General features: G+C 43.0%; 1 protein-coding gene across 13 annotated transcripts in view; it reads left to right on the top strand.

The window, feature by feature from the left end:
• The window catches only part of Sgms1 (sphingomyelin synthase 1), a 264,312-nt gene that overhangs the window by 234,172 nt on the left and 16,390 nt on the right, over nt 1-13,750 (top strand). For all 13 annotated transcript variants that reach the window (XM_029472300.1, XM_021151328.2, XM_029472304.1 and 10 more), the window contains one exon: nt 8,433-8,550. In XM_029472300.1, the coding sequence (XP_029328160.1) occupies nt 8,433-8,550 (118 nt within the window). The remainder of the gene's footprint in view (nt 1-8,432; nt 8,551-13,750) is intronic.

Below are 13,750 nucleotides of genomic sequence, written 5' to 3'. Positions count from 1 at the left end.
CCACTTTCCTGGGGACCTGCTCTGAACCCCTGTCCTCCCAGGTCACATGTACCCTAGCTTCTTGTACTCTGCATGGCTTCTTCTGTTTTTTTAGGAATGTTGTGAGACAAACTGTGGCGCCAGGGAGCAGATTCAGTCCCACATAGTATTACCTGGGCTCACCTCCTCTGACTTTTTTGCCATTATAGATTCCATGACCTAAATAGTCCAGGCCATAGGAATTGGATAGAAACTAGATTTCCCTGGATAGCCATTAAATTAATTAATCTTAGCAATTTGACTAAGTTATTCTGTATTAGCCTTTTAAGAATCAAATTGAGATTTTTTATTTATAACACTGAATCCAACATAAGGGATGATCTTGTGTGGAGTCAGGTTAATAATGGTAAGTGATACTGTTTTAATATGCCCCCCTACATTCACATGTTGGAACTTAATCCCCCAAGTTTATGTTAATGATCTTTGGAAGTGGGGCCTTTAGGAGGTAGCTGGAACTAAATGAGTCAGGAGGGGGTGGGCTCCCACCTGTCTTTAAGCAGAGAGGCCCTGGATAGCTGACTTGTCCCGCTTTTCTTTGTGATCTCTAACATGGAAGTAATGTAAGCAAGGAACCCTTTACCAGATGCTGATATTGGCACAAAGATATCAGACTTTTTAGCTGCTAGACAGACTCATGGGCAAATAAGTTATATAATCTTACCTTGGTGCCATGCATATACATGGATATATTATAATCTTACCTAGTTGTTTCCTCAACTGCAAGATAAGAATGGCTATAGTTTTTCTCCCATATTGTTATGATGCTGAGGAAAAATAGATCCACAGCATTTCTGTAGAGTCCTTTGTGCTCAGGCTGATGGTGTTCCTAACTCCTCCCTAGGAAAGAGCCTCTCAGTCCTTCCCAGTTTTCAACCCAAACATCCTTGAGTTTTCTTCCTCCATACTGTTTGTTTATCCAACACCTAGTCTGTAAATCTGAGCCTTCTCACTGCCTCTGTCACTGCCACACTTCCACTGTCACATCCTACATGAGGTGTCACTGGAGCCTCTGCTGGTCTATTCCCCTGGGGTCAGTCAGTGGTCAGTGTTTGCAACTCCCAGAGAGTATCAGCATCGTTGCTCTTCTGCCTCGGGTATCACTGAAGCCATTGTCGTCATGGTGACCTAATGGTTCTGCTAAAGCCAGCGCTTCCTTTCTAGACCACAGTGCCCTTCTCAACTTGGCTCGGCACTTTTTGGTTTTGGTTTGGTTTGGTTTTGACTTTGGTTTTTTGAGACAGGGTTTCACTGTGTAGCCCTGGCTGTCCTAGAACTCACTTTGTAGGCCCTAAACGCAGAGATCTGCCTGCCTCTGCCTCCCTCTGAGCTAGGAGTTTGGGTTTCTGGATTCATTCCACCATCTTGCCTGTAGAGATGTCTAAATGCTAGGTGAGTTCCAAATGTCCTCTAGAAAGCATTGCTTTGAATTTCTTTGCAAGTTTGGCCTTGCCCTTTCATCCTTTGGACTAGCCTTTCCTTTGAATGTTCCTCGCAGTAGCCCTGAGTGAAAGTCCTGGAGTTTTCCTGGTATGCCTTCTGGTGTCTTGGAGATTCAAAGGCTATACTGACTGGGGTAAGTTCTGTGTTGGTGACAAGAAAGGGAGGGGGAGGAGAGAGGTGGCAGAAGTAAGTCTCTGATCTCTAGCAATTTTAAGTCCTGTTTGAATGGAGCCACCTCAGCAAACATTTTAAATGAAAATGTGAATGCAAAAAAAAAAAAAAAAGCCAGATGTGGGGTGGAGGGGCAGTGAGCATCTGCGCAGATTAATTCCAGCAAATAAATGAAAGGGCTTACAGGGCAAATATGTTTGGACAGAAATGGGGAAGGGCTGTCAGGAGTGAGAGACGAAGCTCTAAACAGGAGGAGTATGGTCCTCTGGTGCCAGTGCCTCTGCTGTCAGTGCTGAGATCATTGGTGTTAGAAACACACATTATTTTGCTTTCATTGAGTTGTGAATGGGTTGTTAATGCTGTAAAGAAGTTTTAAAAACATAAAAATAAAGACAGGATAAAAAGAAACGGGGCTTCCTTAGAGGAGGTCAGCTCTAAACTGAATATCCATGGCAGGCATCTAGAAAGGGAAAATACAGACAGTCCAGGCAGAGAGTCACTGTCACAGAGGTCCTACCTACAGTGGAAGGGACTTTGCAGGTAGTGCTCAAAGAACTTTGGATAATAAAACAGAAGTTCAGAGATTTACTTTGAAGGATGGGAGTGGGCTAGGTGGGCAGTGGTGGACAGAGGCGAGAAAGACCTAAGACTGTGTAGACCTAGTGAAGAACATAAAGTGTGTGCATGATGAAATTGACAGCCACTTGATGGGTTCAAAGAAGGTGACTGTTCGTGGGGTCTAGGGTAATCTTACTGTGACTGTTATAAGTAAACACCACAAGCTAGGTTCTTATCAGCAACTGCTTATTTCTTCTTTCTGGAGGCCAAGAAGACCGAGGCTAATGGATCTTGCCGGGATCTCTAGCTGCTCTTTGTAACCACATTCTCCCATGTGGTAGAAGAATGCCAGCCCACACTCTTTGATCTCTCTCTTTTTAAAAAAAAAAAAAAAATATATATATATATATATATATATATATATATATATTATTTTATTTTTTTAATTAGGTATTTTCCTCATTTACATTTCCAATTCTATCCCAAAAGCCCCCCAGACCCTCCCCCCGTCACTCCCCTACCCACCCGCTCCCACTTCTTGGCCCTGGCATTCCCCTGTATTGAGGCATATAAAGTCTGTATGACCAATGGGCCTCTCTTTCCACTGATGGCCGACTAGGCCATCTTCTGCTACATATGCAGCTAGAGTCAAGAGCTCCGGGGTACTGGTTAGTTCATCATGTTGTTCCAACTATAGGGTTGCAGATCCCTTTAGCTCCTTGGGTACTTTCTCTAGCTTCTCGATTGGGAGCCCTGTGTTNCATCCAATAGCTGACTGTGAGCATCCACTTCTGTGTTTGCTAGGCCCCGGCATCGTCTCACAAGAGACAGCTATATCAGGGTCCTTTCAGCAAAATCTTGCTGGCGTATGCAATGGTGTCAGTGTTTGGAGGCTGATTATGGGATGGATTCCTGGGTATGGCAGTCTCTAGATGGTCCATCCTTTTGTCTCAGCTCCAAACTTTGTCTCTGTAACTCCTTCCATGGGTGTTTTGTTCCCAATTCTAAGAAGAGGCAAAGTGTCCACACTTTGGTCTTTGTTCTTGAGTTTCATGCGTTTAGCAAATCTCTTAAATAGATGCTTATCTCATTCCCAAGGCCTCAGCCTTAGGATGTCATCACTGATGATCAGATTTTAGCTTGAATTTGAGAGTCTCACAAACACCAAGACCATAGAGACAAGAATTACACTGAGACGGATTGATACCAAAAAAAAGTCACTGGAAATTGGGATGAAGTGGAGGGTTAAGGAAGAGAAGGTGTAAAGATGATTGAATAAACAGGACATGACACATGTATTGTTTGATGCCTTCATGAAAGTACTAGATTATTAGTGGTTTCGTAGTTATTGTGGAATAAGGTGTCTTAGGCATGGGTTCTATTGCTGTGAAACAACACCGTGACCAAAAAGCAAACTGGGGAAGAAAGGGTTTTACTTGGCTCACTCTTCCATATTGCTGTTCACCACTGAAGTCAGGACAGGAACTCAAACAGGGCAAGAACCTGGAAGCAGGAGTTTGTGCAGAGGCCATGGAGGGGTGCTGCTTACTGGCTTGCTTCTCGAGGCTTGATCAGCCTGCTTTCTTATATCACCCAGAACCACCAGCCCAGGGATGGTACCACCAACAATAGGCTGACCCTCCCGCATCAATAACTAAGAAGATATATTACCGCCAGATCTTATGCAGGCATTTTCTCAAGTCTCTCCATTCTAGTTTGTGAGTCAAGTGAGACCAGCCAGCAGATAAGGAAATTATCAAAATGTTTTGTAGAGTTCTAGCCCATAGAAAATATCACACAAAGCATGAGATGAAAAAAATGAATTAAGTTTAAAATCTAACTAAAGTATAATAGAATCTTAACTCACCTGTGCGTAGTCAAAATGGGATTTCTAGTGCTGCTAAGCATGTTTTTTTCCTAATTATTTTGTCTTATGTAATTATACTGCAGTTTAGACTTAATGAGACTCAGTTTTGCCTTGTATGAAATAGGAATTGTAGCCATGCATTGCTGGGTCATTTTAAGAAATAAATGGGGGAGTGGGTGGAGAAATGGCTCCGAGGTGAGGAGCACGGGCTCTGTACAGCACTCACAGCAGGTGACTCAGAACCGCCTGCTATGCCAGTTCCGTAGTAGTACTGTAGTTCAAGTAGTACTGTAGATCAAGCCTCGAGAAGCAGTTCTGTAGTTCTGCCTACAGGCCTCCGTAGGCTCTGTAGGCAGCAGGCACACATGTAGTGCATATACATATATTCAGGTACTCACACATATGAAACGAAGTAGATGGTACAAAGCTTAAAGGCAGGAAGGAGAAATTTGACAAAATTCCCCATGTTTTTCTAAGCAAGTTAAAGTAAGTATCGCGATACCCCGTTCTTAGTTCTGTTCCATAGCCTTTCCATCCATTGCTAGCCTGTTTCCCTTATAAGAAGGAAGGTAGTGTCCTTGGCCTCCTCCTTCTGATGAAGAAGCAAATTTCATAGAAGATTTACAGAGATGACTGAGGTCGCCAAGAAAGTCTTTGTTAAAGGTAAAGCTAGCTAGCCCCCGGGGATGGCGGTCGGTGGTCCTGCTGTGGTCCAAGGAGGCGGTGGTCCTGCTGTGGCCCAGTGATGCTGGTGGTCCTGCTGTGGCCCAGTGATGGCGGTGGTCCTGCTGTGGCCCAGTGATGGCGGTGGTCCTGCTGTGGCCCAGTAATGGTCTGCCATGGGTTGCATGCTCGAATCACCTTGAGCTCTGCCCACGATGGCTCCCTCTGATTCCGCATCACACTGCATGCCATCTTCCTCATTTGCTGCCTCTTAGTTGTGAGTCTGATGCTTGGTCCACTGTTTTGTGTATGGATGTATTTGTTTCTAAAAGCTAAGAGCTTCCAGAAAGCAGTAGGTGATAAAATCTACATCCAAGAAATGGGTTAGAAACAAATGGAAAAAGTACAGGAAATAGTATGAACTCTGGGGGGTCAGAATGGTCATTATCTATAATTTCTTTAACTATGTTTGTCTTTAAGAGCTTGGAAAACAGAGTAACTTAATTCTGAGTCCATCAGCTCAGCACTTTAGTGATAGAGTTAAGGGTCAGCAGTTGAAAGCCAATCTTAACTACACAGGGTGTCTGAGACCTGGGATTCAAGAAACTGTGTTTAGGTGTGTGTGTGTGTGGAATGGAGACAAGGAACATACCCTAAAGATGTTTTTGTGCTGATATACTTCTTCAGGCAGCCCGTGTTCTACTTTAAGCCAAGAATTATGAGTGTCCTGCTGCTGTGCATCCATGGAAAGACTGCTTGCGGAGCCAAATCACTTTCCAGTATTAATTGAACTTTACAGTGTCTTCCTTTCTTCGGCCATTTTTCTTTTAGATTTTTAAACCTTTGTACTAGGTGCCAGAGACTGTCTGATACTGCGACATTCAGTCTGATCATCGAGTCACAGAATCAGATTCTAAGTCCTGGTTCCTTTTTAAATTTTCGATGTTAAAACATTCAGTAGCAGCCTGGGGCCATGGCTCAGTGAGACAGTACTTGCCTGTATTCCAGGCCTGAACTCAACTATGTTCACCCAAAGCCCCGGCCCAACACAGCTTTATAAGTCACCTGCACTGGAGGCAGCATGCTTTTTCAGCAAGTCTGAATTATATGTAAAATATCAACGCCTGTACTCATATTTTTTATAAGCAAATTTGGTAGATACAATATTTGGGGGGAGCAGAAATGAGCCTGATATGCAGTAATAAGGAACAATACTTATCTGTTCGCAGATATAATCTGTGATACAATAATTATTCCAAGTGTGAGCAGATAGGAATGCCGACTTTTGAACATGAAAGACATATTTCTGGGCATTTGATGAATACCTTGGTGTTGGGGAATTATATCTGGCATCTAACTCTTGTTAGCATTTTCTTAATCTCTAGTAACATCCCATGAACCTTCCTTCTATAATTCTTTTTCTTTTTAGAATATTATTTCTATTTTTGAGATTATAATATAATTACATCATTTCTTCCTTCCCTGTCCTCCCTCCCATCCCTTTTATATACTCCCCCTTTGTTATCTTTCAAATCCATGGCCTCTTTTGGCATTAATTGTTGTTACCAGCATATATGTATATACATATATATTCCAAAATACATAAATGCAATTGCTCTGTCTGTATAATATTACTTGCGTGTATGTTTTCAGGACTGCCCATTTGTTATTGGATTAACCAGTTGGTGTGCTTGTCTCGGAGGAAGACTGTGTCTCCCACCCGCAGCATTTCCTAGTTGCCTGGAGCCTTTGTGTTAGGGGTGAGGCTTCGTGGTCTTCACCCAGCCACTTTTCGTGCCTGTCGGTGCCATCCCTGTCCAGCTCACGTTTAGGCAGTCATGTAGGTGAGGCTCATGACTGTGACTTGGGACATTCTTAGGAGACACAGTCTCACAGCAATCTCCCTGATCCTCTGGCTCTTACAGTCTTTCTGCTCCCTCTTCCACAATGATTCCTGAACCTTAGGTCCAGGACTTGTTTTGTGGATATAATCCCTGGGACTGGGCTCCAAGGTTCTTTTTCTTTTCTTTTCTTTTCTTTTCTTTTCTTTTCTTTTCTTTTCTTTTCTTTTCTTTTCTTTTCTTTTATTTTATTTTCTTTTCTTTTCTTTTATTTTCTTTTATTTTATTTTATTCTACTTTGAGATACATCATGAATTTAAAAACCTTTGAAAAAGAATTCTAATTGTGTGAGACTCTTGAGTTTAGGACAGGAGTGCCCGGGAGCACAATCCTTTGAACCACACATACTCTGCTTTTAACATACAGCCTGACCACAACAGCTCACACTGTTCATTTCACCCTGGCACTTCCCTCGTGGTATTCTTGACTGACATCTCTAGACTTTACTTTTCGTTGTGCTGTGGCTTTCATTAGACTTGAAACCAGTGGTACCCACCTCTGCAAGAGAGCTTTACGTAGAATAAATTCTTAGCCCATCGGGAGAGATATGAACAGGTGACTAAGAGAAACAATTAAAGCCAACATTAATACAATAGTTTTGACCCAGCTTCTGAAACATAGAGAAGGCAACAAAATACCCACCAGTCCTCAGTTAACTTGTGTGGAGTGTGTGTGCCAGTGAAAGGCAGCTAGAAGAGCAGAAAGCTGTCTTTGCTCATATCTGTATGTATGTATGTATGTATGTTTATGATCACACGGTACTGGGTCACTCAGTTCCTCTTATGAAAACAACAATTAGAAAAAACAACCCATCTTGAGCAAAAATAGATACAGTACACAGTATATAATAGTAGAGTGACCAGTGTTCACTGATCTTAAGGGAAAACCTATCCCATGTTCCTAAATTTTCCATTTTATTTAATTCACACTTCCCCAGGGCAACTTGAACTTTCCAAGCCTGAAAGAAAAGAATCACAGGATGTGATTCTGCTCCACTGGCCGGCCGGGAGACAGTTAGAGAGGGGTCTTGTTTAAGGATGCTTAGGACTGCATTAACAAGGTTAAGTCCAAGAAACAGATGGGCTTTGGTGCTAGAAGAGTTCATAGGACTTGGGATATTCATGTATTCATCCCATTCACTAGAAACTAGTGCTTCTTGTTCTTGTTCATATTTTGTAGCTGCCTGTCTATTCCTGCCCTGTGTGAGGGATTTCCAGATTTCATTTCTAGAGCTCTTGCCCCATTTTATTTATTCTGAGGCAGCAGAGTCACCAGGAGCCTTGTCAGGGTTGGACTCTGTCTTCCATTGTTCTTTTCTTTGATGGTCTCCTACGCACACCGCTGTAGCAGTTTAGCGGCCGACTTCTTAAACAGCAGAACATCTATAGTTCTCGTTCTGATGCCATTCTCAGAGATGCTGAACATTTGCCACCTGCACTGCACAGGCTCTGGCCATTCTGAATGGGCTCCGCTTGTCCATCATTTGAGCAGCAGCAATGCAGACTTAAGGCCTGTGAGGCCTGATTTGTAGCACTGTGGATCACTGTGGTTCCTTTTGGCCAGTTAATGGCACATTGGTTTTTTTGTTTTTTGTATTTTTGGTTTTTCCGATGTACAACTGACGTTAGTCTACGATGCCCCGTCCAGGTCCTTTGCTAGTGATACTTGTAGCACTCTGATTTCAAGCTCTTGACGAGATTTCTGGGTTTGTTTTGTTGGGTCATTGAAAACTGAGTAAATGAAACTGCGGAATTTCTTGACTGAGAATCTGCCCTGTTTTTCCCTTTTTCTAGGTCTATTATTAGCAGAAGATTTTTCTGCATAGTTGGCACGCTGTACCTGTATCGGTGTATTACAATGTATGTAACTACACTCCCAGTACCTGGCATGCATTTCAACTGTTCTCCGAAGGTAAACTACTCCTCCCTGTCATTTCCCACTTTTGTTTGTTTCTCTTCTTGCCCTGGGGACCTTAGACTAAGGCCAAGATGAAAACTGATTCAGACTCACTTCTGGGAATGTCCCTAAGCTATAGGACCAGACAGCCACACCCTTCTTAGAATTCCCTAGCTTCGCCAGCCCCTCCCAGCTTAGAACCAATGGGAGCTTTTTATGGGAGTGGAGCTCTTTGTATCCTGCCAGCCTATTAAATATGTTCTCCTTCTCTGTAGCTATGGGTATGCTCTCTACCGAGACAGACAGGCACACTCCCAGCCCCTGGCAGTCCTCTGCCAATTCCTATGACACTGTTCTTGGGAAGAGCGTGGGGCCCTGCATCTGCTATCTTTTCTTGTAGCCCAGAAGGTTTTGAACCTGTCCTTTATTCCTAGAATCAAGTAACTGTTACCTCAGAATAGATTTTTTTTTAACTAGAAAGCCTTTGGAATCTCATCAAATAGGAAAAGACTTAATTCTTTAACATATTAAACCTCTTTAGTAGTGCAATCAGAAAAAAAAGGCTAAGTTCTTGCCTTGATTTCTTGATTTTAATATACATATGTATATATATATATTAAATATAAGAATATAAAACATAGACTTAATATAGTTAATGTATATTATATATACAAAATAAAAAAAATACTTTGAGATCATTTATCTTCATTAAATCATGTGCTGAGAGAGCCAGGAACTTTTGGTTTCTTCCCTTTTAAGTCTCTTCCTGCCAAAGGATCATCCTGTCAGAGGGGCTTTACAGAGGGGACTTCAATGCTCACTCTGGAGGGTTTTTTAATGGAATCTTTATGATAGGGAGTTCGGGATCCTTTAGTTTCCCTGCGAATCTTCTCTCTTCCCAAACTTAGCGGACGTTCTCACAGAGGTGGCTGGGTACTTTCCTGACTCTGTCGAAGGGTCACTGAACTCGGGAGAGTGGATGTCCCAAGCACAGAGCCTTGTCATCAGCCCTTCTTCTCTGAACCTACTCGCGCTGTTCCTCAGCCCTTCCCTGGAAGCCACCCTCCCATCCTGGTTTTATCCTTTGTAAAAGCTCCCCACAACCAGCTTGCCCTTGTAGAATTCATTATTTATTTATTTAATAGTTGGAAATACTGAACTATTGAGAGTCCAGCCACTCTTGTTAAGAGTCTGGTTGATAAACAAAATGTTCTATACTGTAAACATAACAATTGTGATACACACCTAAGTGCAGTTGAACTGTTTGTTTGCCTTTTTTTTTTTTTCCCCTAAGATAGAGTTTCTTTTTCCTGGCTGTCCTGGAAATAGACCAGGCTGGCCTCAAACTCACAGAAATCTGCCTGTTTCTGCCTCCTGAGTGCTGGGATTAAATGTGGTCACCAGCACCACTGAGCTGATGGGTTTTTCTGTTTTGTTTTTGTTTGTTTGTTTGTTTGTTTGTTTGTTTTTTCCTGGCTTTTTGAGACAGGGTTTCTCTGTATAGCCCTGGCAGTCCTGGAACTCACTTTGTAGACAAGACTGGCCTCGAACTCAGAAATCCGCCTGCTTCTGCCTCTTGAGTGCTGGGATTAAAGGCGTGCACCACCACGCCCGGCTGCAGTTCAGTTCTTAAAAGAATCTGTATATTGGTAAACTTGCTGCAAAGAAGTAGAAAGATGTGGATTCTGAAGATAAGTCCCGCATCCAGGGACTGCTTTCCCCTCCCTAGTTCTAGTGCTGTGCCTTTGTGAGGGTGTCTGCACCTCTTCTCAGCCCTTCAAGTCCAGAGAGGTGAGCCAGAGTCACCAGTGTACCTAACCACAGTCCATGGCTAAGAATAGCCCTCAGGTTTTGTTGGTAGAGGCAGAGATCGCAGGCACGGCATGTAAACTAACTCACATGTGTCACCCAAGTGTGGGCCAAAGATCCAAACTGGTGCAGTGATTCTTCAGCAATCTTCCTTCTAGAACTCAGCATCTTAAAAAGGAACAGTCGAAGGAGTCTTAGCACACCTTCGTGAGCAGTAGTTAAAACTCAGACTGACTTATTTTGTAGATTAAGAAAAAAGAATTTAAAACATAGCTTTTATTTATTTATTTTTTAATGCAAGATTTAGCCCAGGGAATACAACTTTTTATTTTGTCCTGGAATTTTCCAGTGCACTTAGTGTAGAGAGACTGAGTGTAAGGACATCTGTTATACTCAACACTCAGATTCACTTCCTGTTACAACTTGTTATTGTTGGTTCATCTACCTTTGTTTTGGAAGTGTCTATATCACCACAGATGTAGCATGCACTGCAACACTGGGCATTTTATTGCATTATACTCTTAGTAGTCAACAGAATTCATACTCCTTTGATATTGGCAGTTATCAGTTCATGGAATTAGTCCACTTGTCTTGAAGGCATTTTTGATGGTCTGTTTGCATTCATTAGGATCCAGACTCTTTACATGACAGTTGCTTTGTCTGTCTGTCTGTCTGTCTGTCTGACTCTTTCTCCTCATGGCAGTAAAATATAGAGTGCAGACCCTTGGTCCTGATGCCACCCACATTCACCAGTTTCTTGTGATGTCAGCTCACTTGTTGCTCTCCCTCCTCCATACTTTCTCTCAACAGGAAGTTGTCTTTGAATACTTGATAAGGTTTGGTTTTAGCAAGTTTGGCAGGAATTCTTCATTGAGAGAACATAAAGCCGTCTGAATCTAGATAGAAGAGCTGGATAGAACCCTCGGGTGGCAGATCAAGTCTGAGAATCAGTGTTCTGCCAGATGATGGAATGATCCAGTATGGGCCAGTATCCAAAAGGAGACAGGGATGGCACTCAGAGGCCTCAGAGACCAGCCCTGCCCATTTTAGTCACTAGGGGAAGGGAATCCGATTCAGAAATAGCCTCATTGAAGGTCCCTTGTTGTCAAAGGCATCTTCACCACCAAACTGCCATCAGCCTCTAAGACCAAAGTGGGCGTGGTACTGTCTTGTTCTTCCACTGAGAACTGGACAGTCTGCATTAAGCAGCTTTATGTTTTAGGAGCTCAGGTACACGGGATGAGCCAGTAGAGATGCACTCCATTGAAAGCACTCTAAAACTTGCCTGGTTCAGGCTCATACCTGATGGAATGAAATTTTGGAATGGTACCATAAAAGGATCAAGATAAGTCACTAACCCTGAGGATGGGAAGCACACACCAGACAGCTAGGAGCAGTGTTTGTTTATGAGGTCAAATGGCAGTAATTAGACAGAGGAAAGACAGGGAAGGACTTCATTGACTGCGCTTACCACTAGAATACTTGTAAGTGGGAAGCAAAAGGGGTTAGTGACTTTGGGAAGAATATATGTTCGTGGGAGACAGCCAAGTGGTGATATTTCTGATGGCCAGGTTTGTAAGTCTCAAGTTGAAAACCAGGGCTAGGATTTATCATATTCTGAGTGATGGTAAAACCTATAATATAGATGCAAAGTCCACAGACATAGAATACTTAGTGCTTATATAGTGAGCTGGATATTCAGGATCTGAGGTCTCTTCAGGCCTGATATTAGTAGGTTCTTTTAAAGTCTCACTTACTACTAAACTTAATGGAAGTCAGCTAAGCTTTACGTCAGAGCTCCGCTGAGTGAGGAACTTAAACCTGGTTCCACCGTGGTGAATGGGGTTCCACGTTCACCCCTATACTAGTCTACCTGACACTTCCCTCAGCATCAGGCTTGAAAACAGACAGCTTATCAGAAAATTGTTGCAGCAAATGGACAACGGTCATGGTAGAAGTCGCTCTCACGAGAGTGCACGAGCTTTAGCAGCAGTCATGAGACAATGGGTCGGCAAGTAGAGCAGGCGTCCTGTCAGATGTTGCTGCAACAGTGATAAGTCACTGGGAACTCGGAGGAAAGGGAAGTGGATCTGCTTACTTCCTGAGTTAAAAATGACAGAAGCACCTTCCTCTACCCATGCGGTGTGTGTGTGCCGGGCTGATGCTGGAAGCTGACAGCCCTGTTAACACAGCTTTTCGACAAGAGCTTATGCGGATCTCCCCCACCTTCCTCTTCCTATCGCAGCTGTTTAGGATTTACTTTAAACAAAAAACAAAAAAAACAATATAGTAACAGTTGATAATCTTTGATTTTAGGTCAGTTTGTGGTTTGGCGGGGGATGGGGGGTGTTTTTAACTCATAGAAAAAACAAAGCACCCTGTTGTGCTCACTCCCCAGATGTGCACTCCCCAGATGTACACTCCCCAGATGTGCTCCATGATAACTTTTGGGCAAGTTGAGCTGGTGCTGACTACTAAGCCTTAACCTAAGCCACACGCTGGTTCTATTGTGGTTTCTGTGCTGACCTTAGATATCAAAACGGAGATGACACCTCAGCCAGGACATTTGGCAGAAGAGTTTCATTTGAATTTTATTCCGACCGCCAACCAACGGGTCTCCATCAGACAGGGACCTTGTTCGTGTTTGGTGCCATCTGATGCTTCTTGTTGAGTGGGGCAGCTTTGGGAAGACCTTCACAGTTTGTGTGTCTGCTGCTGTCCCCTTGTCTCAGTGTGAGATTTCAGCCATCAAAGCCCCCTGGTCTTGTTGCTGATTTCCCTTAGATGTTGGCCTCATGGACCCCCTGCCTTGGACAAGTCCATCCTTGCAAGGCAGCAGACTCTGCTTCATGGCAATGGCAATTATAGTCATACCCTGTTCAGAGGTGGCAGCTGGCATATCTCACAAGCCTCCCACACTGACACACTTTGGTCGTCTGATGAGCCTTTAAGCAACCTTGTGAGGAAAGAGCTGGTTGCAATACAAAAGTAATTTGGTGTCACAGAGTTCAATCATGTGGAGCTTTGGTAGTCTGACTAGCCCTTGGCAGCCTTCTGTGGACTTCAGAAAGAGCTGGTTCCATTGCATAGGTAATTTGGTGTCACCGAGTTAAGTCACGTGAGGCATAGGGATATACTCGCTTTTGCTCAATCTTCTGTCTACTCCTGTTTCTTGTCAGTATAATTTTCCTTTTTTGTTTTCACTTTTTTTCTGTTTCTCTTTTCTCTCTGTTGCTATTCTCTCTTTTCACTTTTAGGAGCAACAGTGACAGCAATGTAGTAAAAATTTGTCTTTTAAAAATTACTTTTTCAAAGACAAAAACCACATGGTCATCTCGTTAGATGCGGAAAAAGCATTTGACAAGATCCAACACCCATTCATGATAAAAGTCTTGGAAAGATCAGG

The sequence above is a fragment of the Mus caroli genome, chromosome 19 (assembly GCF_900094665.2).
Source record: "Mus caroli chromosome 19, CAROLI_EIJ_v1.1, whole genome shotgun sequence".
In the NCBI taxonomy this organism is placed as follows: domain Eukaryota; kingdom Metazoa; phylum Chordata; class Mammalia; order Rodentia; family Muridae; genus Mus; species Mus caroli.
The sequence above is the reverse complement of the archived record's forward strand: the minus strand, read 5'-3'. Positions and strand labels throughout refer to the sequence as shown.